A 24,431-nucleotide genomic window follows, 5' to 3' on the forward strand; every position below is an offset into this window, starting at 1 on the left:
GCAGGGGCAATCTGGGACATCAAATGCTTAATGCTTTCCTAATCACCAAAGATTTTACCACTTGAACAACAGGAAGGGGCAAAAGTAACAGTACAGAAGATAGCAAGTCCTCAACACCCAAACTAAGAAAATGCAAGACTCCAAGGACAGTCTGCATTCATCAAAATCAGCCTCCTTCCTAACAGAGCAGACCCGTTATAGCAACCAAGTCAGACAGAAGTCGGAACCGATTCATCTGAAACGCACATCAAGTAAAAGCTAAAGGCTATGTTCATGTCATCGGCCACAAACATAGTGAAGGTGAGAAGTAAACTTTAATCATGATCCATATGCCTTACACATGACACGACATTTGAAGCTGTGAATGAGTTCAGACTCAACGTTTGGTAAAGAGCTTGCTTTGGTAAAATGTTTGCTTTGTAGAAAGGTCATAAGACAGGTAAGACAACTAAAGAGCAACAAACGTCTTTGGATATTCTGTAGGTGACAGCTGGATTACAAACCTCTGCACTACTGCACAAGTTACAGTATGTGACCGTGTGAGCACCCGTCACCGACCGACCTGCATGATGTACAGGTGGAGCAGCACACAAAAACCAAAGGCTGCACAAGAGGAGTCAAGAGGTAGAAAAAGAATTTACATTGTTTGAAGTAGTCATCGATATATGTATCTAAGTTTCTGTTACGGTAGTATGCTGCTCATTTTCCTAAGGCATCATACTCCTTTAGAAATTTTTATTTGCATCTGAGCATCCCGAATAAGTAGTACAATAAATATTCCTAATCATCAGTTTAGTGGGCATTACCATTAGGATCATCATAACCTTTACCAAGAGGTAGCGTAGAAATGGATCATCTCTGGAAGTCTGCAGAGGCTTCAAAGATATAAATAGAATTTCCCTGCTCAGGCAGTACCACTAAGTAAAAAGTCTCTGACTGTAGCTTACTACCTTATATCATGGATGACATAATACAGTACAAAATTTTTTGTCTCTTGGTCAATGCTAGATTTGGAGCCCTACCGGAGCTGGTGGGTGCTCGGGGCATTCTTCTTACCCGCAAACGGTAATGCCGTTGACTGCAGCTCCAGGGAAAACTTGCAGATGGTTTCTCCATTGTAAAACGCAAATTCCTAACACTGAAGAGAAAGTGGTAGATCATATACCAAATTTAATTACTTTGGCAGTTTACGGAAGAAGTGTTTCCCTACCTTTACAATGAAGTCAGAAATGACTACTGTGAACGATCGCTGGGCAGGTCAACTGTGGAGGTACTTACCGGGAGGCACATAATTCAGAATTGTTGCTGTGAAGGAAGCCTGAAGAATAACTCTACATCTATCGCTCTCATTTTCAAAGCAAAACCTAGTCTGACACTTGCAGTGATGAGCAGGGACAGAAGAGTGGGTTCTGCCAACACCCTTGACTTTCGGGAGCAAAGGAATGCCTCTAGACTTGGTGCAGGCTTAAGGCATTCTCTAAGTGACATAGGTTTTTGATGAAGACACTGGTTGCATCTGAATTAAAGGTTGAGTCTGACACTTTGAAGAGTCCGTAGACTAGTGAACTGCTCTTGCTGGATTTCCCCAGCAATATTGCTCCATCAGGAAAAGCAGAACCACGAACAGCCTTTTGTCTCGGGGCGAGATGGGAGGCGGAAGAGCATGGGTTGAGTAATCACATATGGTGAAACACTAAGTTATGAATCACCAGAATCAACTGAACGTTGGCCTAAAGAGATTACAGGGAAAACACTAAAGCAGCTGGAACTAACACTTTGAGACAAAGCTTTTTTTAAATGTAGGTGGTCTGCCACTGGTCTGTGCGGGGTGACTTGGTCTTTTGACAATTATCAGCCAGCTCCATTCATTTCAATAGGGTTTTAAAACTGTTTATCCCCATCTTCCCTTAACCAATTTCTCTGAAGTGAATTCAGGACCATGCAAGTTAACTACTTGCCTACTTACTCACAAATTTACGTTACTGTCTAAAGTCCATCCGTGTAACAGCAGCAGCACCTTCAGCAGCATGCTCACACCTCCGCAGGCAGCAGCCACCCCAGTCTGCTTCCCTTAAAAGATGCCTCCTCGCCCCCTCCCACCCCTCACATTCATCCCACGCTCCCACAAGGATGTTCTGCCAAAAGATCGTTCTTTTTGGGTAGGTGCCACAGGGTATTCATCGCACGCAGGTGCAGTGACAGCTATGTGGCTGGCCAATTTTATCTTCTGCAGTGGAAGTGCAGTAGAGGGAAGAAGTCCACACTCCTCACGCATAACTAAATCCCATTTGTGCCCACAAGCATTTCCATCTTGTCCGAACAAGCACATGGATCATCTGCCTTGGTTTTCATACCACCATCTCAGCCAACATTAACCCTACGGGAAAAAGCCAACTAGCTTGACTTGGGGAAGAGTGTTCTGGCTTAACAAACCATAAATGACTTATTTCCCATTATGAGATCACCAGATCCCATCCTTAGCCTTGTGAGGAACCAAGCTGGGGACAAAACTTGAATTAACTCGTATTTTCCTTGACGTATTTTAATATCTTTTCTTTACTGAGTAGCATTTGCTCCTCCCAGATTCTCACCTACACTGTTAATGGAAAATCAGACCCACAGTCTTCCTGCATTTTACTCCTTTGCTTTCATAGAACTTTTAATTACAAGTTTCAGGAATGACATTTCTGACAGGAGTACACAAGTAACTACTTGCTAGCAAAGATGCATATTTTTTTTCTCCAATCTCCAAAGTGTGATTTTACTTTGTAAAATCAGACCTTGATGATAAGCTTGTGTGCCAAGCAACGTTACGGTATCTCTTGGGAGCATCTCTCCAGCTGAGGACAGGCACCCTATTGAACGAGATACACTGCCACACTGTTAAAACAATATTTTTCTTCTAGCATATGAAAGAAATTAATTCATTAAAGTTGTGAAAGCTTTTAAAAAAATGTATGTGCCAGACTTCTATCCCCCCCAGAATTTGGATTAAAAACCAAAACCAAACCAAGCACACCTTCTCCTGTCACTAACTCTTGAAAGACTAACTAAACAGGTGAGGTTTATTACCATTATTTGTAAGCTTCTGCTGCTCTTTGCCTTTTGTACTGTTTTAAATAATGCTTTCTCCACCACGGCTGCTTTCAAAAGCTTTCAATTTAAAGCATTCAAGGAAAATCACACTGTTTCTAAGCCATACTTTAGTATTTCCCAACCAGTGAAGATGCCTGTCCAGTTGCACGTGCACACCTAGAACACCACTGCCAACAATCTGCTCAAATATCCATATAAAGAACTACAACACTCTGCTCTCCTTCCTAAGCTCTAGGTTTTAATTTTGCCTAACATACCACACATCTCCAAATGATCATGCTTAGCATAGATGTTGTTACACCACACCTGGGTTAGTAAACCAGTCCTGGTCTGGGATTCTTTGAAATGGAATCATCAGCACGTCAACTGGTATCTATAGTTGGTAACATTTGTTTTAAGAGTGTTTCATTTTAACTAATTTAGATAGAAAAATCCCCTGAAGAAGCCTACTGTGAAAGGTTAGTGGAGAGGGAGGATGCAGTGCCTTGCAGGTCTTTAAACCAAAAGAGATTCAATATCAGTACACACAATTTAAGGCAGAGTAAGCAGTTTAGACCTAAAGGGCAATCTCATTTTTACAACGTTGCACAAACCCATATTGAAGTTCTTCCTGAATTATCAGGAAGAAATCATTACAGCCATCAGTCTCTCAGTGTCACACACTGCACAAACCTAAATGTTAATGACTACATAATTAAGTTTAAAACAAAACACGGATCAGTTTAGAAAGGCTGTTGGGGGTTTGTTTTTTTTAATGCTACCATCTAAAGGAAAAAACAAAAAGCTTTTTTTTTTTTTTTTTTAACAAGTTCAGGAGTACATTGACTTTTACCTTCTTCCCCCTTACACAATGTCAAGTTGTCAGAGGCTGATCACGGCAAGATTCAGCAAGCAGAGTCAGAAGTTGGGCTTCACTCACAGTGGAATAAGAACGAAGAGTTTAAGAGGACGCTTTGCCTCACGAGTGTCTATTTGGCAACGCGTACAACATTGAGTGCCACAGAGCATTACTCCACCATTTATGCTTGCCACCAGTAAGGAATACATTCGAACTCAAACACCACTAGGCACAGTAGAGAGAAAACACTATTAACAGAATTCACGGTCGTTTAAGAGGTCTGTTTATTGGCTGCAGGGTCCAACACTTTCTTCGCTGCTGCCATATGCAAAGTCAACTCCATTTTTGGTGCACAAAGGTTCTCCTTGCTTTTTGTTCAAAGGGCTCAGGACAGTGCCAGCATGATTTTCAACCTATCACCTTTTAATCAACACTGATGATCAATGAGGCAAAAAAAACCCAAACCATGCAACACGTGTTAGTCTGATAAATTAGGCTGAGAATATTTATATATTTACACAGAGAACGTTCAACATTGTAACGTGCTTGCAGCCTTGTATTATCTTGACCAAGCATCCAAACAGCTACATTCTGGTGTAAAGTACTCTTTTGTTAAGGTTTGGTGTAAAAGCTACTTATTTCACAATGCCTTTACCTGGATTCTACCGCACCTATTTTTGACACAGAATTTCTACACACCAGCACCACACACTTTCAGCCATACCTCACAAAACAAGATAAGGCATTCGCAGATATCCGACTGCTGTGATCACAAGAAATCAATTTTCCAGAGCTTTCAGCCATGACCTTTGGAGACCATAAGAGTCTTTCAAACACAAAGGGTGAGCCTGTAAGAGACGGCCAGTTCTTCCAAGAACTATAAACTTGTCATTTCCTGACGCTGCTACACACAACACAGATAGAATTTAAGACTACTTTATTCATTTCCTAAATAAAAATTTGTTCTTAAACCCCACTGGCTTAGGCACTTCTGAAGATTTTATCTTATACTATCTTTAATAAGGGGAAACTTCAGACTACAAAATACAGGACAAGCAATCATCTGGAAAGGGAAAAATTAATGATTGGCAAGAAGCAGGTCAATAGTCTAAAAGTGTAGACTATTTACGTGGACTCCACATCCATATAGAACTTCAGTGACCAGATGGGATTCTGTGCAAGGGTCTGCTGGAAGAAACCTGTCTGCAGGGCCAAGGACTTAACTATCTAAATTAAAACTTGGTGTAAGACACACTTTGGGAAAACCATTTTACTGTGAAAAGTACCTGTGCATTCAATTGTCTTTTCTGGAAAGCACAGCGTGCCCAGAAATGGAAAAATGAGTAACAGTGATCCAGAGCCCAACATGCTCGAGCCTTGTAAACAATAAAGACCAGGAGAATAGAGAGAAGGAACATGAACCCACACGAACTGGATTAGCCAAGACAGCTGAAAGATTTGTGGCGTTTCTAAAAACGGCGGCTTCTTTTAAAAGGAGACTTGGAACCCACCCTGGGCTGGCTGGCAATACGAGAACACAATTTCACAAACATGGTGGTCTCTAAGGCAGAGCAATAATCTGCTAATATAAAATAATTGATTTAAGAGTTTTCTTTAAAAAACAAAGGCTCTTTACTTGCTAAATTGAGAGCAGTGAAAAACCCGTTAAGGGTGAGAAGATTTACATCCTCGCATTTGACATCTAGCAATATACATCATCTATGGAGAGCTCAAGTAGTAACCCTCAATCTCCACACGGAGTGAATGGGCAGAAGGATCAAAGAAATTAACTGAGTAATGAGGTATGGTGGCATTCTGTAAATAAAGCTGTTCTGCAAAGCTTCCCGAATTTGTTAGGTGCGTGCTGCATTCTCAAGCGTCAACATAACTAATGAAAACCACTGTTCTCCAACGGTTAAGACATCGACAGCCGTACAGCCTTTATGGCATGCAGAACACGCCAGTTCATTCCTCAGCAATTATTTACAATGGCCAACAGGGGCTCAGAATGGTTTACCGCTTAGGAGCTACAGAATTAAAAACCCCTCCAAATTAAACGGGTGAGAGGTTCCTATTAACATTCCCTTTTCTTTTTTGGTATAGTGAAATAGCATGCTAAGGGCCAGCTGTGCCATCTTGACCCAAGCAAAACTCCAATCATCTTCCCTGTCAATCTGTCTATACAAGGACAATAAATTATAATTTTCAGGGTTTGTTTAAAAGCAGAACATAATGTTGAATTTGTTTTCCTCCACTTGATAACAGAGAGTGGAAAGCAGGGGCTGTACACAAGAAGCCTAAGTCAGCTGTTTAGAGAAGGAATAACTGAGAATCTGGCACATCTACTTGTTTCTGAAAAGCACTATTGACATTCAGTAGACTTTTTGACCTTTTTTTTTTTCACTGGATGTCCATCTGGGCATACCTGTAGCCCTTCTCTAATAAAAAAAGGTGAGTCTTCAATGTACCTATAGCATACCCACTAGCAAGAGACAAGAAATAAATTGACTTTTTTTTAGGACATTTATATTGCAGCCCTTCAAAAACTAGACATCAAAATCCACCCACGTACATGTAACAAAGCAGAGGATACCTCCTGCATAACAGATGTGGGATCTGAACTGTACTTTCTGTAACGTTGCCTTCATACTAATGTACTAGTTTAGAATCATTCTTCATTTGCTCTGAAATCTTACGCAGCAAGACTTGCTCAGTCTTCCAGATCACATGAAATTAAGCTACCTAGATGTAATACACGATAGCAAGAAAGCATTACAAATTACTGTTGACTGAGAAGTATTCCGGCACCTATCACTCAAGTTCCAATCTGGATATATTTCCTTTTCTCGCGTGTTATTCCCCTGGCTGTTTGACTGAAAGATCCCAATTGTCACTAGTAGTACAAATACTAACCCTCTCTCCCCCTTCCCTCCCCAATGAATATTTAAAGGAAAACTGAGCACTGGTTTGCCCAGCTTCGCAGTATGAAAGCACAGAATAAGGAGCATCTTGAAGGCTTCAGAGTAGGACTGGTCTCCCAGCTGAAGACTGGTTTAATTCTCGGCATGGGCATAGGGGGAATATTTGTACTGACTGACATTAAGCACGCTACCTAGGCATCTCGGGTAAGCACCGAGGCTGCCTCGCAAGTTGCTTGAGAGGGCACTTCAGTGGCTGATTTAGGAACTCCACCTCTCCCCTGGCTCAGGACGAGAGCCCACGCACCCGCGTTACACGCCGCAGGTCAGTCCGTGCGAACGCCCTCACGTACACACACCCACGGAGCAAAGCTCAACGGCTGCAACGTGAAAAGCGGCTGTGCTGGTAACGATGAAGCGAACCTTTTTTTTTAATGCTCTTGCAACGCATCTGAAGCGAATTAAAAACCGGTCAGCCGTCCTCGGCCATGCGCTCGTGCTGCCCGCATTAGAAATGCCATCACTCTGCGCTAAGGTGATTGCTTCCAGGCCTGGCCTCAAATGAAAAAAGACCTCCTTACCATGCTGGATTCACCGTGTTGGGCTGAACGATAAAGTTAGTCTATCTTTATGCTGAAGTGGAGCTATTCCCATGGAACCTGGCCTGAGGAAAAAAAAGCAGAAAGTCCTAGTTGAGAGGTGAAGTCATCAGATGCTATTGAAAGAACAACAACAACAAAGCACTTTGGGAAAGGCTGGCTACGAGGGGGACAAAGGTCCAGGCTCAGAGCACAAGCCATTTGGTAACCGTGGCAACAGCATTAAGTTTAGGTGCTCAGAGTCTGAAAAGTGACAAAAATGGCATCTTCGCTCTGCCTCTGTGCGTGCAGTGGAGTCTCGCGTGCTCTAAGCGACACGCTACCCCCCCATTGCTGTGCCAGTCATGCAGTCGTAAATAAATGGAAGTATTGCTGGCTCCCATATCAAAACAGTGAACCGGGCTGCAGTAGTCTCAGTATTCCATCATTTAACTTTCAAATGTCAAGGACAGCGGAGTTTTGCTATTTAGAGAAAGCTGCATTTTACCTGTAAACATAAGGCTTTTTTCCTGAGAGCTCCTGACACACCATTTCAGACCTCCCACTACGCAATTTTTAGTCACTTTTCAGAGCAGAATTACATTTCAATCTTTTGTCTTTCAAGAAAACTCCCCGTGCTTCGGCATGTAACAGTACAGCGAAACACCACCAGGAGATGAAGAATCCGGGCAAGCTGCCCAACCATGAATCAGCTCTCATGCCCTCCTTGGCTACAAACGCTACCGCAAGTACGACTCTACGTACTCTGAAGTCCAGCGCGTGCAGGAGGGTGTTGGTTATCGGTAAGGTTTTTAGGTTTTTGAGTCCGAATATGGCCTCCCATTTTTCCACTTGAGACTCAAACTTCTATCGACTCAGCTAACAGATAAGCAGCATTAGTACTGGATATGAACCTCGGCTTTACTATAGCAGCACATTTTAGCCTTCTTGTCACTGGCTCATTTTCTTAGCCAGTTCTTAAGGATGAAAATGTTGCTGTTCTTTGGTAGATACGGAAATCTGTCAGCAGAGTTCACCCGCCCTAACAGTGACACACGAACAAATGGGAACACCTTCAGCCTCTCAAGTTCTGACCTGACCTGCTGCACATACCAAAATGGCGACATATCTTTGTAGCATCTTTTTCCTTTTCCTCCCTCAGTAGGAAATGATTCTCTCGTCCCTTCAACCCCCCCGCCCCCCGCCCCGCACACACACTCACACACACATTAAGCCAAACCGACACAGCGTATGGGCAAGAGTCTATGGAACGACGTTCATTAGTACATCATTACGAAATTCTCAGGTTGTTTCTCTCAAAGAATATAAAGTTTAACACATTCTGTACATATTGTTGGTTTCTTAGTTATAAAGTAAACACAGTAACAAACTGTCCGTAAAGAGTTGACTCGTTTTAAACACAGCCCCTTGTCGTTTTATCTTGCTGAAAGTCCTCTTCCAGTCAGAAACACTCAAGCGATGTACTGCAAGTGGGCATACGGTGTATGACAGCAGAGGAAGGAAGAAAGAGGCACTTTTGATCGGCTGGTATTCTTGGACTTCCCTTTTTCCTGCGGAGGTTTATGTTCCTGACACTAGATGGTAGTGTTAGCACAGAAAACCGCTGTGGTTAGGCACTTGGCAACAAGGCTCCAAGGCAGTGCCCGCTCTCTGCTATGTCATCAGAATTGGTTTCTGCCGCACTTCCAGGATATCTGGGCAAGGGAGAGAAACAAAGAGACACAACAAGCTTAGGAGGCTCCCCAGAGTAGCCACAGTACCAGAAAGCATGAAGACCTGGAGATGCGATTGCGGACTGCAGCAGAGTCCGCGCGTTACGCCGCTAAAGGCATTTAAAACACAACGAGTATGCGACTTCGCCTGTTGAAGTCCAATTTAATTCCTCCCCAGCTGCACCCTGGTTGAGAGATGGTAAGCCACAAATATATCCCATCACGTGGAGATGACAGCTGATCTACTAAGGATCATTTATAGCGGGATGAAGCAACACGTGTCAGACACGGAGTGGCATAATCTTCCAGAGAAACAAATGGAAGTGCCGTTACAGGAGATGCCAAGGGTTCTCCCTTTCTTGAAGGGAGAAATGCACCGTCACCAAGACCCTTAAGGAGACTTTTGGCTCTGAACACACGGGTACAAATAATTCAGCTGTTTCATCCGTTCTCCAGCCCAAAGCCTACATTTCTGCACTCAAAAAGCTGCCACAAACCCCAGTCCTTTTGTTGGCTCCTCAGCTCCATATTGTCCAAATATGACAGAATATGAACCTGTAAAACATCTGTCATAATCATGGGCATCTTTCCAAATGTGGACAGTAAAACCAGCACGCTGGCAGGGCAGTACACAGAAATATCTGGAAACTGGGCTACTATGTCCTTTTCAAGGCTACACAGAGAATAAAGAACATGGGAAATGGGAGCACACGCTTAATTAAGAGGCTGATCACACACAGCTGCACAAAGAGGATGACGTGAATAAAAATTGATCCACAGCCCCAGAGGGCTCTAGCCACGCTTGTAAAGGATGAAACACAGTGGAGTGGGTCCAGTGAAGGGCCACAAAGATGATTAAGGGATTGGAGCCTCTGACATACGAGGAGAGGCCGAGAGAACTGGGATTACCTAGCATGGAGAGAAGGCTTCGAGCAAAGGAAGTCTTACCAATGTGTATAAACTCCAGACCTTTTAAAGATGTACTTTGATCACTATGACTGGGATTTTAATTTCTTAGTAGAGGCTTCCTAAACTACTCAAGGGAGATGAGTGTCTTTCCCACTTCACCCTGCCCCACGTGTAATGCTCCCGCTTGCTGGAAAGCTGCCACTGGCGCAATGCATTAATTACAAAAAGGCCCTGGTAACGGGCTCCACCCGACGTGTCAAGCTAAAGCAAACGCGGGTAGAGGAAAAACTGCAGATTAAAATTCTGCCTAACAGCCCAGACATTTTGTGTCCTATTTCCATGCATCTCAATACATATACCAACTCCTGCAACCTTATGTTAAACAAATTACGTCTCAGAAAGGATGTTCAAGCTCAAAGCAAATATTTGAGCATGGAGGCATTTATGCCACCCACTTGAGCAAGTATTAAATGCCAGCAGGAACAATACATCTTCTGTGAACTCCAAAATACCTGTGGTGAGCGAGTGAGTGAGCGAACTCGGTAACTCCAGCTAACTAGCTGTAAGATTATCAACACAATTATCATAAGGAATAATAATGTATATTGCTGAAACAGCGTTCACAATTAGCCCTTAATTACAGAGGATCAATTTTTACTGGAATCTGTAATTCTAAATCAAAATAAATCCCTACGTACAGCGAAAGGGCAAATGTAGAAACACCTCTTTGCTAAGTATAATTTCCACTTCTACCTTATCAGCTACAATTTCCTTCTGTGTAGAGTAAGAGCCAGTCTGCTTTGGCAAGAGGCTCTGACATCTCAGCCTGCAAACGAGGACAAGACTGCAGCTATTACTATTACACTAGCATAATGCAACCAATGACATTAATACCCTTACTATCTTCTCATCTCTTTTAGCAGCAGATTAACCTCTTTAGCAACAGATTTCCTAACTCCTTTCCTTTTAGCTACCTTTCAGGAACAGTCTGGAAATAACCACTGTGTAATAGATCAGTTTTGTTTTCAGGTGTGTTCCCTTTTTAGACCCAGACAACAAAAAGCAGGCACTGATCAAAAGCCCACAGTCCAGACAAACCTATTCAGAAATCATCCCATCTGCTGGATGGGAAGAGAAGGAAAAAGATTAAGTTCTTAGAGGAAGTAACAGTTACAAGGCTCTTCCAAGGTTAGAGACAGGACTTTACGTTGCTCTGAGATCGTAACTTCATTCTGGTCTAGATTTTGGGGTTGAGCAATAGTTCTGCCTAAGATACTGCTGTACAGCTGGATCAAACTTTCCTTCTGCCCACAATGGTCAATGAGAAGGTATTTCAGGGCTTCACTTCGGAAGAATGAAGAGAATGGATTGTAATGTCTGTATGAAAGAAACAGCCGCTGCATTCGGACAGAGGAGAGAGTCCTTAACCACTGCTGCTTTCTCAGTTTTTAGACTTGAATCTCAAGAGTCCCATGAGCACCCTCACACTGCAAGCTGTATCCCTGAAAGGCTAGCAGGCTTGCTGATGGGTACAGTTCAAACAGAGCAGTTGTTTTCTCTAGTCCACCTGTATTTGTAGGCAGACAAGAGTTATCTGGATGAAAATCAAAACTCCAGTACTGCCTGCAGACTGTAAACCCCAACTTACTGTGCTATCCTAGCCCAGCTGAACAAAGTTGGCCGTCATCAGTGTAGTAATTGGCATACTTAGATCAACAACACAGGGGACTGATTATTCATGGTAGAACACACAAACATCATTATGGCTAGCCGAAGACATTGGACACCTGACAGATTTATAGGCATTAGTGTGGGCACTTTGATCAGTCCAATCAACTTCCACGAAAGCTAAATCTAAGAGTCAAAATAGGCAAAGGAGGTCGCTCCAAATTCCAGAGCTGCCTTTCTGCAACTCTCTCAGTCACAGGTCTCTGCTACAACTATTGCTGTCAGCGGATGGGCTCACAATGAGTTGCCTTGCACTAATGAGCTGGATGAAGTTTCAATTCCAGTATTAAAACAACTACTGCTCCTCTGGAACTTTGTTACAACAATCTACGAACTTGTTTGAATTGTCCCCAAGCAAAACCCACCCAAAGCTAGAGAACAGGTTGACCCCATTCCACTTGTTCGCACAGATTTGCTGCTATAGTATTTCCCTTACAGAGAAATACTTGTTCCTCTATCTTAACAGCAAAATCCCACAACGCAGAAGGCTGTCTTGGAATCAAAGGACTCTCTGTTTATGCAGAATACGTGTTAAAATTCACCTGTTAAAATTCGATGCAATGGCAAAGTGATGTAAGTTAAGTGTGCATAGAGTAGAAAGTTTTCATCTGTTCTGTTCAGCTTCAGCCACGAGCCCACCAGAGACCGTCCTGTTCCAGACAAAGACCGCGACCTCAGATTTGTCGCATTGTGCAGATCTGTAAAGGTAGAAGATAGCAAGCTTAAAGTGATTGTACTTTCTGCATTTTATTGGAAGACTTCTGAAAGTCAAAAAAAAAAGGAAAGCCTACTATACGTTGTCTAGAGATAAGTCATATGCAGGACACTATTATTAATTAGAATGAGTGAGCGGCTGCATGGTGCTTAGTTGATGGCTGGGGTTAAACCACGACATATTTTTATATTTTTTAAATCAGTCAGATCTTGCCTAGCCCAGAATTCACCACTTACAGTGAAGATAATGAATAATACCAACAGCTGGCAGAAGTAGTAGACAATCACCTGCTAACAGAGCAGCCAGGAGAGGGAATGAAGCCTTTGCCACCACAGTGCACAAGCAGAATCCCAACCCAGTCTTCCCTCACATACAAAATAATAGAATATCCCTAAAATTAAGTAGTTACTCATACAGAAATTCACAAGTGTAACAGAAGAAAAATTGTTTCTTATGAAGAAAATTGACATCTACCAGACAGGGGTAGAGTCAGCATTAATAAGCCAGTTTACCGCACGTCTCCATGCATTTCCCAAGCAAAACGTGGGACCCTTCAGCAGTGCCATTCTTCTCATAATTAGTTTAGAGGTCCACAAATAACTTTTAAAACAAAAGGATACTGAGTCCACTGTAAGCTAGAGAAGTTTTTTTATAGCTGCAGATGTCTCCCACAGCCAGGAATGCATACGCTGTAGTTTTTGAGTGTTTCTAAACTTTCCCTCCATTCCCCTGTAAAACTCAGCCCTGTCCCCCAGTGCTAAAAGCAGATGTTGAAGTGAACATAATAATTCTGGACCAGAGGGATTCAAGCTCTGGGACCCATTTGTTTAAAAGTGGGTCCTGATCCAAACAAAGAGTCCTAGCAAAAGAAAAATACATAGTGGCAGCTGCTCTAGTAAGACACATAACAATATGGGAGAAAAAAAAAATAAAAAATTTGTATCTTGTTTTCCTTCCTTCCCTATAAATGTGTATAGCTAAGCAGCCTATTCCCTCTCCCCACGCATTAACGTTATGCCAAGAGCACTGTGGTGAACAGGTCAGAAGGGTTTGACTCCAGTAGCTGGAATAAGTACAATTCTTCTGCTGTGTCATGCTTGCACACAGCAAAAGCAAGTGAAGTGAGCCCTCGTGGGCCACAAGCAGTCTGTCTGCATCTGCGGCAGCACTGCCCAGACCAAGGACACTGGCTGATCTTTAGACAAGCAAGTTATCCTCCACCCATGAGGCCAAGATGCCCCAGAACATCTCTGCTTCTACAAAACCCCATCGCTGGGTGAACTGAAGTCAGCTTTCCCACTCTGAAACAAGAATGTCACCACCACAGCTCCTGAGCAAACACTGGTAGGACACGCAGGGTTCTGAAATTTGTAAAGAAATCTCATTTAGTTACTTCTCCTTGTAGAAATCTCATCTCTGAATAAATTAGACTTCCTAGCATAAGCTGTTAAAATATTCCTGTTTATTTTTAGGACCAGGAACAATAAGGTCAAAACATTTATAACTAAAGCGAAACCACACTTCTTGGTATTTTATATGCGTGATATAAAATACCTAGAAAACCTGGAATTTGTTTACTTCTGTAAATATATTCAAAGGAAAAGAAAATGAAAATAATAGGAATGTTCATCATTATCATTAAGTACGCTAGGATCAAACCCTGCAAAACAATCCTGAGCAGACACTACCACCACCCACGAGGGCCTTGAGCTCCATTCCATGCTATGCAACCTCCAGGAGAGAGGTAGCAAAAGCAGGACTCCAGCTGGGAAAGCTGCCCTTCTCCCCACACCGTAGTAACTGACCCAAGCCCTACCCTTTGCTTAGTAAAGCATGCTAAAAACACGTCTCAATTGACATTTTGGCCAGGCAAATTAAGGAAAAAGAGATGAGGAAAGGTTTCTATTGACAGAACCCTGAATTAGCTATAACCAGTTTAAGTTGCACAGAATTTGAATTAAACGTTATCATTTAAGCTTCTTTTTAATGTGCAATTCTTTATTAGCTAAGCTGGTCCAGTACTGCTGACAGGTAATACCTCTGCTACTACAAACAGAACTTGTGATCTGGAAATTACCTTTGTGTTTCTCTGTTAGCATGCCAACAGACAGATTTTTTTGGCTTTTCTACTGAATTGTTTTTAAACATTTGAAAAGCAGTTTGGACTTCAACATTTGCGAGTTTCCCACCTAACAAAACTGCAATATGATCGGATTTATACATTATATCCTGAATCAGAGTCTATTTTTTATCTTGTTGGTTGTTTCCCACTGAGTAACTAGAATTAAAAGGAAGAGTTCCACAAGGTGTTAAAGCACTATATAAACAAATTCAATAGGTTTTCTTCTTAAAGAGTTCAGAACTGATCCAAAGCAAGTTGAAGTAAATGCCTTTTCACCAACTTTAACCATCTCTGGATCAAATCAGGGAATTTGGAGAACTTGTCCATGAGAGCATGCTCTACACCACTATACTGTGATATCTGGACGAGTGTCACCTGAGAGAGTGGTATCTGGGTATGGGGGAGGATCTTTCCTGCTCAAGTTTCTCTCAAATAGGTCTATATAAAAGGGGGAGGTAAGTTTTAAATATATGCAGGAATTGTCGGTCTCCAGTCTTCAAAAAGATGCTAAGCCTGTGAATAACCCCATTTTCAGAGCGGCACTGGGTTGGACTTTCTGGAGCTAGGTTTTTCACACTGCAAACGTTTTAGAAAAAATGGCATCAGGATCCCTTTCCATAGCTCTGTGCCCTCTCCAGACAGGTCTGTTTAACCGATATTACTTCTCTCACCTCCGCCATCATCATCTCTGAAGAACTCCTCGCTGTCATTTGCTGAGTGGGATTTTTTCATCTCAGCAATTCGATTTCGGGGCACTTTCCTCTTGAGGGATGGGGAGAAAAAGGATGGGCGATTGTTGCGTTCTGGGGTTGGTGGTGTGCTGAAAGAAGTGACCTGAAAGGGAAACAGAAGAAATGCTAGAGAAAGTTTTGTTTTAAAAGTTCTGTGCTTCTAGTAAGAAATAATCAGTCTTGAATATGTGTCACAAGGCAGTCACATGCATAAAAATCAGAATCATGACTGGTGTCTAGCTGTAAGTTTTATCAGAGTAGCCAGAGAATGTCAACTGAACAGTCATCTCAGCTTCAAGATGCTCATCAAGATGAGAATATTTTGATATATCACCCCCTTCAACTGTTACATCAATAATGAAAAACATCTCTCCTCAGCTGATAGCTTTTAACAAGGATTTATGGGCATAAAAGAAAAAAAATATTATTAATTTAGGCACCAAGAATGTCAATCTTATTTTTGCATGTTGAAATTCAGAAAGACTTAATAGGCTAAGAATGTATTCTATTGGACACACTAGAATTGTGCATCTTCATTTCTTTGGCAAACGCAGGACAGTAGTTTCCCTGCTTAGAAGGATGCCACATGGGATCACTGGGAAAGGTCACGGTGCCTATGGGAAGCAGGGTCACAAGGCAATTACTTAGCCCAAGACGCTGACGCAAAAGTGACATCAACGTACAATTATATGTATGTCACGTTTCAACATAGGATGGAGAAAAACAAGTTGAGATGCCCCTGATGATTTGGTTTGTCCAAGTGATGACAAATGCAAGGATATAATTGCCTATGGTGAAACACAGGTTAGGGATGAAACTACAGAGACACCCTTCCTTCAGAGCAGTAGTTGCTCTTGAGTAAACCACAATTATAGTCAAGCACAGCTATTTCAGAAAAAACTAAAATGCAGTGCTTATTACTAGCAAAACCAGTAGATATTTTAATAGTTTCATTTCATATGAAAAAAAAAAAATAAAATAGGGATAACTACTTTGCTGATGGAGGTGAGCAACTTCTATCTCATCCTTCCTTCTACACACAGTTAATTTAACAATCCCATAACTCTGAGATGACACCTGATCTGTCCATACAAATAAGGATGGAGGTGACATGTGAACGAGGACGACAGCCAAGCCAGGTTGGTGTTGCACTGCAGAAACACTTTATGTTGTCCCTCTATCATTGTGTTAAAAAAAAAAAAAAGTAGAAGCATTCTACCACCCAACTGATCCTCATAGTGCACTTGATCTCTAATTTGTGCTATTTCATACCACACCTGCAGGGAAGACCAGAAACAGGCAAATCACCAGTAAAACCATTAGCAAAAACCAATGATAATACATTATCAAATGCATTTTGACATTTTCCAGTTGACACTGGAAGTCTTGGAGCCAAAGGATCAGGAATTCCCTCCGGGCCTGATTTCTCCAGGCTGTATCTCTGCTGCAGACAGCAAGCACATCCAGTTAACAAGCTCTGTGCCGGCAGCTCGTTTTGCCTTTAAGGAAGCCAGAAACAAAAAACAAGCAGCTTGCATGGAGACATTTAGAAGCAGTCCTGCAGACCTTTAAACTACACAGGTTAGCTATGTTACACAGGAAACTAGACTAGAATCCATCAGGAACTACCCAGCCCAGGTCAGGACACATCTGTGAAGTTATTTTGAAGACACGTTGCCTAATCCACATTAACTAGGCAAAATGCCTTAATGGAAAACAAGGCTCAGGACTGAATAAGGACCAAATCAGCACCTATGGACTGATTCTATCGGTATTTCACTGCACTTGCATTAAAATTAAGCATATGCATAAATATGGTACAGCATCCAGATCCATAATCTTCGCTTTGATATTACACAGGCAGCATTTGTCCATGGCAGAATCTCCTAGCAGTACCATTTCCTGTGAGGTTTAGCAAGCAACCTACATAATAGACAAATTCCATGTTTCTAGGTAAATCCCATCTTGTACAGAAATGGAATCTATTAATTTTCATAGAAAACCAGCAGAATCATCATCTTCCCTGGCATCAACATCGCTGTTGTTTCAACAAAACACTCCTCCAGAAGTATGAATCATCCAGCTATCTCTGTATTCAGTATTTGCTCGAGGGAAACCGTGCTAAAAATCCATCTGCATATACCAAGTATGTTCAAAATATACACAGGCGAACCTAAGTTCAGAACCATGATGTGAGTTCATCCCAGCTTCAGTCCATCTGCTGGCTTTGGAGCAAAACATGTTCATGCTTGACCTTAAGTCCGTATTTCCGTCTGCTACTTACTCTCTCATGCACTGGGGATTCTGGATTTGAATCTTCTTCTGTCCCATACGGTGAGGTGTCACCAGTAGAAACTCTACTCACTGCCATCTCTGCATGTCCTTTCCCTTGCGGCCCTTTCATTCGGACAAACTCCATGTTGTTATATTTATAAAAGCCGAAAGACATTCTTTGAGCCATCTTAGCTGCAACACTCACCTGCAAGGCATCAAGACAGGAGAGAGAGAAAACCAGGTAATATCATCTCCATGTTTCAAAAAAACCAACAAAACCCAACATTTTCTGAAAGCAGTTATCTCAGAATAAGTAAAAAACATAGTGGATAATGATCGTTATCTTGATTCTTACGAGTATTTTAAGCCACAATCTGAGGTGATCTCCAAAAGGGAAGTAACATTACAGATACAAAAACAGGCTCAGCGAAGAATCAACTCCTTCAGCTAGCCAAACGGCAGAGTTACTCAATGGCACGCTGAGATAAAACGAAAGGTTTTTATCCAGACCCCCACAACGTGGCACACCAGAGCACAAGCAAGCACGTGCGTGACCCGACACAGCCTGCGCAGGGACACTTGTTTTGAGTCCAAAAAGCAACAGACACACACACGAGATGCTCCAAACTACCAAAGCGCACTGCACCATTCTGGCACTACTTTGTGGCAAGTCAATTCGGACTTTTGTGTGTCCACACTGTCAAGGCCAAAGCATAAAGAACCAGCCCCCATGCACAACTGACCCGCATCGCATTGCTCACCGCAAAACCCTGACAGCTTTTGAACCCTCTCAACAGACAGAAGGGCTCAATTTCCAGTTACCACAACTGAACTGAAAACTGAACTGAGAACTGAAAAAAGGAACAGACCAATATGAAAACAGTCAAGGTTTTGCCAAGTGAAATAAGGAGGACTTATCTGTAAGTCTAAGTGGTTTATCACAGCTTTCAGCACTTTATCGCCCGAAAGGGCCAAGATGCTCATCATTTAACACAACTCGTATTGTACTAAGACTTAATACAGGCACAATTGAAATCAAGCAACCTTCAAAAGCATAGAGAGATTGCTTCTGTTCTGTTAAAAGAATGGTCAAATTTCAAGTTCTGCCTTTGGCCATCACTGAGTATTTGAAGACCTAAAAATTTTATTTCATCTAACAGAACAGTCTAAAGTAGCTGTGTGGTCAAACAGGACATTCCTAGGCTATGAGGTAGCTTTACCACATCAAATCTTGTCTTTCCACTGCAGGCCTTTCTTCTTATGTTGGCTTTAGTGATTCTGCATTCCAATGTATTTTAGTAACACACCTGCTGATTGCATGAGGCCATAAGATGATGGTGGGACAGAGAAAGAATTTCAGTTTCATGTTCTCTCAAAAAAAACACTAGAAGAGTATAACTACTCACATTTAAAGCAGGGAAAAGGGAAATTATTTAAGACCTCTCCTGACAAGGGTAGGACCAAAGGGAAATGAAGTTTACAGTCACAGCAGATACTGTGAGGATTTTTGTGTTTCTTTTTTAAATTTCTTAGGATTGTCTTCATAACAAACTGAGAAGTTTACTGGCTCTTGCACTCTCTTGACTTCAGCACTAAGTACTGAATTTGAATCTGAAAGTGCTGGCATTTTGTGTTTCTGTAGGAAAGCAAAGAAAGCTTCCTTCCATGGCAGTGAACTACAGTGGTCTTTTGAAAACAGCTGCGAGTACAAAACACGCTAAAGAAAAACTTGTTTTACATATAGCAAGGTAGTTACCAAAGTTTAAGATCTCCCTGCAAAACATGCCTTCTCCGAAATAACTAGAAATATCGATGACCCTTCAAGAAAATGAAGGGGCTCCCAGAACTCTGTTATTCAGATCCATTCCTGTGTCACACTCTTGACTACTTATCAACTTCACACCTTTTGGCAAACACCAGAGTAATACACCCTGATCTGAATGCTCTCAGCTGTCTGAGCCAAAACCATTAGCTTTCAGGCACCTTTCAAAGCCAAAGACAGACAGACCATGATGCAGATGATCTAACAGGACAAAAAGCTAACAGCCTCAGCAGCAAAGAAAAGCTGTGGTCAGTCAGAGTATCATTGTTGCAAAGGATGTTGTCTTTCAGGAGCACCTTACCCTGTTGTCATAGACCTTCTTGAGTGCTTCATAGCGGATGGACCCCTGAAAAATCACCCCTTGGAAGGTGTTGCTTTTGTCACTGGCCACTAGCTCCACACAAACCATTTCTCCTTCTCCCACGGTCATGTCACTGAAAACCTGCCAAAGATGCAAGATGAAACACTTCAAGGCAAACTGCAGCTGTTAAAGTTCAAATATATTCAGATTCCCATGAATCTCCTCAGGCCCAAGGCAATTTCAATGTAAATGGCAGAAAGCAAGGGAGCTGTATGCTCTACCCCAGCCTTTCAAAAACCAGACTTCAGGCAGCGCACACTGCAAATCGTGTTGAGATAAGCAGCTCTTACATCAGCCTGTCTTGCTTTAGCCCATCATAAAGACAGATGCCAAAATCCAGCTTTAAGCTCAGACTTCAAACATTAAAGAAAGAGGAAGGTCAAATAAAATAACATAAACACTACTGGAAGATTACCCTCGATTAGCCAAGAACGTTTGTTCAAAAGGTACAAGAAAACAGCTAATCAGGACATGAGACTAGAATGGGACAAAACTGCTGCTGCAACAAGGAACTCACCTCTTCAAAACTGTCAATCATGAAGAATATGTTCGGGTAGCTGATCTTTGACTCCTCTCCTTTACTGTCCATTGGGTGTTTGCTAGGAGACGCAAACACTTGCTGACAAAGGCATGGGAAAAAAAAAACAAAACCACTTCTCAGGTAAATGTGCTCAGGAATGGACGCACGGAATTAACACCAGAACAGCACAGTCCAACACTGCTCCGTCAGCCACCGTTTTCACTTACGCTAGAGGTGCTGGACATCCTGCGGGCAAAGCTGGGCAGGTTTCTGACTACAGCCTGTTTTGCAATAATGACACCACTTGTAAAATCCTTGAGTTTTCACATGCAAGTTATCAGATACTAGTTGCTCCACAGTAAATGCCCCCGTGTGTACCCGACCTCTCATCATCCTATGGTATATCCCTTTTCGTTAACAGAGAAAACCACCTTGAGCTGCCTTTAAATTACTGCAAAGTAAAAGCACACGCAGCAAGCAAGTTACTGTGGAGTAGCTGACCTACCGCTACTTGTTTGTACAGTTAATTTCATTGTTATTGTTCGCTTAGTACCACAGTAAGATCAGCATCACTCTCTGATGTCACAAGACTCCTCAGAGATGACACTTGCACCAACGCCTGAAACAAGGACGTCTTCCAGGCACCTTTGTTCCCATGCCATCCAAAGTAAAGCGAAAAAAAAACCCCAAACTCATCTCCAGACAGACACACCTGAGGAAAATACAGTTTGTAGAGATCTTACTGTCAAGCCAGCAGAGAATCAATGTAGTTTGCAAAATAATTTAGGGGAAAGTCAGCCTGTTTTTTACACTGGTTTTGTGCCGTAGGTACTCTACTGGTATGAACGCATCGGCTTTGTCATAGGTCTGGAGTAGCACATCAAGTCCTACGCCTGAAGAGGGCTTCTACCTGTTCAACACCTGGCTGCACACTGACAGGATAATATGTGCTTTCTAAAACAAGAACCATCAGAGCAGTAATACAGATCCACAAAATTTGGCTTTCGTTCATTTAAAACTAAGAGCTTCAACGATGCATGTTCCAGTGAAATGCCCTACTGCAAATATGCTTTTCACAGTATACAGAATTGGCTTTTCTCTCTCCCTAGATCAACTTCATGATGTTGAAATGTTACTAGTATGTACTGGTAAGTTTTAATGTGTGCCAAGTTTCTCCTAGGAAATGGGAGACAAGAAAAATTTATAAGCAGTCCCACAGTATGAGCCTCTAGGAATGAGGAACAGAAAACCCCCTCCTTATTCTGAACTCTGCTCACACGCAGTGAGGGCAGGCCCCTCATCCTCATCTTCCTAGTTTCCAAATCTGCATGTAATATTTACAGATTTTTTTCTCAAAAGAGTTTTGCAAAAGTTAACTGGGGATGAAATTTGGACTAGTAAACAGTGGAAAAAGTGATGAGAAATAAAGGGCTTACATCAATGGTGTAATATGGTGTCTCAACAGCACCAGAAGGGAATTATGTGCCTAACTAATGCAAATTACAAATACAAGAATCAGCGTTGATAGTTTTTGTTTGTAGGCAAAGCAACAATTGTTTTAAAAGGGTAAAACAAAATTAAAGGATTAAAGAGCACTGGTTTCTTTTAGGTAAAGCCATGCAAGCAGCTGAGTGAGCTAAAGGAATGGAAATGCCTAAGAGAAACAGGAACAGGAACCTTTTAAAGAAGAATTTCTGCCAACTAGGAGTTGTTGCAAGATCTGCTGGAAACTGAGTGAAGTCGTCTGGGGTTTCTTGTCGTTATCCCCTCCATGCTTATTATTCAGTCTCCTCCACTGTGCTAAACCCTGGATTAACTGTGTGCTGCACACAAGCAAGCGGTAAAAGCCTTTGGTGTGGAGATGGAAGGAATGAGCAGTTTAAGAGAGAAAACAAGAATCTCATAAAACAATAAAAAGGTAAATCGGTAATCAGTAAATTGTCTACCATTTCATAGCCCCAGATGACAGATTTACCCTAAAGGTTTCTCATAATTCAGGTCTCACAATTTCAGATTTACCCTCAGATTGGTTAACAGTTGGGCATACTCTGGCCCCCCCAATCCAGTAGCAAAGATATAAAACTTGAAAGCACGCACAGGTCTTTACAGTTTTTTTGAGAGGGACTATAAAGAACATTTAGATCTCACATTTAGATGACTGGCAGGAAATGTCACTAGACAAATATCTGAGATGCTTCACAAGGATGCACCTGTCAGAGCACAGCCTGAGAACACTGGCCTGGTTTTGATACAGTTTTTAGGATTAGGTAATACTGGATGCCAACCTCTTATCCACAAGTAATAACAAGGTAATCTCACCTGAGATTTCTTTTTGTGAATGTGAATATCTCCTCCATCAGAGCGTGTGCACACAGCACATGTCACCACATAATCCAGCTGAAACAGGGCACCAGATCGAGAAATAAAGGTTTAGAGTTAGAAAAACAAAACATTCATGTGCATGAAGCAGAACACATTCTCTCTCAATTTTTTTAGCTGTCTGGCTAAAAAAAATAAGATGTTTTGGTATTGCCTTTTTCTTTATTCTCTTTACTATACTGAAACTCCTACAAATTTCAAGCCTGTGTTTGTTTATTAACTCAGTGATACTGAAATCTTTTGCACAGATGCTTGCTGAGGTGCACAACCTATGGGTAAAGAAACTCCTGTCAGTATTTTTTAACAATAGCTTACTGGTCAGCTGGGGGGGAATAAGTACAACACGCACATACAAGCACACTTTAAGGTAGAAATGGAAAAGATATCCTCCCTTTGAAAAGGGAAAAATAGAAACACTAATGGACACAAGCAGCACATTAGAGAGGTCAGAAACCATTAACACAGCCTGCCAAACAACCAGAAAAAACTTGTAAGGAGCAAGTATAATAGCTCTGGACAGCGATGCCCAGCTGTAACAGCATCTCTGAATTTTGACTGTAGCAAAGGGATTCTGGTTTTATTCAGCATCAAATAAAGGCAGAAAACTGCTCTCTGCAGAGTTGTTCTGCAACGAGACTTTTGGGAGGAAAGGGAGAGAATGAAAACAATTTGGTTTTCAGGATGTGTGCAATAAGCCAGCAGTCTCTCATTTCAAGATCATAATCAACAAAACTTCAAACGGATCTCGAATGACTACAGTAATGTTCAGCTTCCCTAAGCGTCAATATAACATATGCAATAACTGAACAACCTGCGAGTTTAATTAAAGAAATCATTTTTGCTAGCTTCATGTTTCCACCACCAACAGGAAAAGTTTGATTAAAGTTCTGATGTTAAGAGCAGCAAACTTTGTGTAATACGTAACTGCATTACTGCATTTCTACTTAGCAGTTCCCTCTCTTAGCTGCACCTGTATTATGAACTCTGATGGAAATGCTGCTTGTCTAACAGCCTCGTTCACTCTCAAGAACTACTAAACTTGACAAAGACTTCCATTTTGCAGAGCTTTGTTACAGAGCATAGAATTCAGCCCCGCTTCACTGAATATATTTAAAGTTTTTTGAGGAAAGCTATTAGGACTGTACTGAAAAATAATAAAAATCTCAGTTGATGTTCATTTAGTCTCTGAAAGGCAAAATTAAAACCATATTTTGTCTCTGTCCTTCAGAAGTGTTCAGATCCCCCAAGCTAGGGAGGAAAGGGGACAGATCAAAGCCTTCCCTGAAACCTCCCTAGCATAAACAGCCCACAAAAATTAATGAGCATCACTGTTACCTTCTGTAGGATGAGGTTCAAGTAGACGCTCTCTTCCCAGTCAATGTCAGGGTCTCCCAGGCCAGGAAGCTTCTTGGAATCCCTCCGGTAAACTTCAACTTCAACCTGCTAAGAAAATATCACATCTCCTTGAAAAATACTACCTAAAGATACCTATATGCTTACGTAAAACTGACACCAGGAGCTGCATGTTGTGTAGCTTGCTGCTGTATTTTTCTGTCAGGATTGGATTTTGTTGACCGTGGAAGGCTTTGCATGGAAGTGAAGCTGGGGGTCAGGGGATGCGAAGGTAAACAGGTGAGAAAGGCGGGTCTGTGCGGGGGAATCGCAGTTTTGGACAGCAGCTTCATTTATTCCTTATAACAGGTATGT

General features: G+C 41.9%; 1 protein-coding gene across 2 annotated transcripts in view; it reads right to left on the reverse strand.

Moving 5' to 3' along the window:
* Positions 1–8,770: 8,770 nt before the first annotated feature.
* KIAA0930 (KIAA0930 ortholog) overlaps positions 8,771–24,431 on the reverse strand; it is a 70,814-nt gene continuing 55,153 nt past the window's right edge. The window contains exons 3-10 of one of the 2 annotated variants that reach the window (XM_049822590.1): positions 24,060–24,164; positions 22,665–22,742; positions 20,343–20,444; positions 19,766–19,906; positions 17,653–17,847; positions 15,309–15,471; positions 12,343–12,498; positions 8,771–9,145 (exon numbers count right to left, since the gene is read on the reverse strand). In XM_049822590.1, coding sequence (XP_049678547.1) covers positions 9,105–9,145; positions 12,343–12,498; positions 15,309–15,471; positions 17,653–17,847; positions 19,766–19,906; positions 20,343–20,444; positions 22,665–22,742; positions 24,060–24,164 — 981 coding nt within the window. In that variant the 3' untranslated portion in view covers positions 8,771–9,104. Of the gene's footprint in view, positions 9,146–12,342; positions 12,499–15,308; positions 15,472–17,652; positions 17,848–19,765; positions 19,907–20,342; positions 20,445–22,664; positions 22,743–24,059; positions 24,168–24,431 lie in introns of both variants that reach the window. The other variant, XM_049822589.1, reaches the window with a different exon arrangement.

The sequence above is a fragment of the Accipiter gentilis genome, chromosome 18, assembly GCF_929443795.1.
Source record: "Accipiter gentilis chromosome 18, bAccGen1.1, whole genome shotgun sequence".
In the NCBI taxonomy this organism is placed as follows: domain Eukaryota; kingdom Metazoa; phylum Chordata; class Aves; order Accipitriformes; family Accipitridae; genus Astur; species Astur gentilis.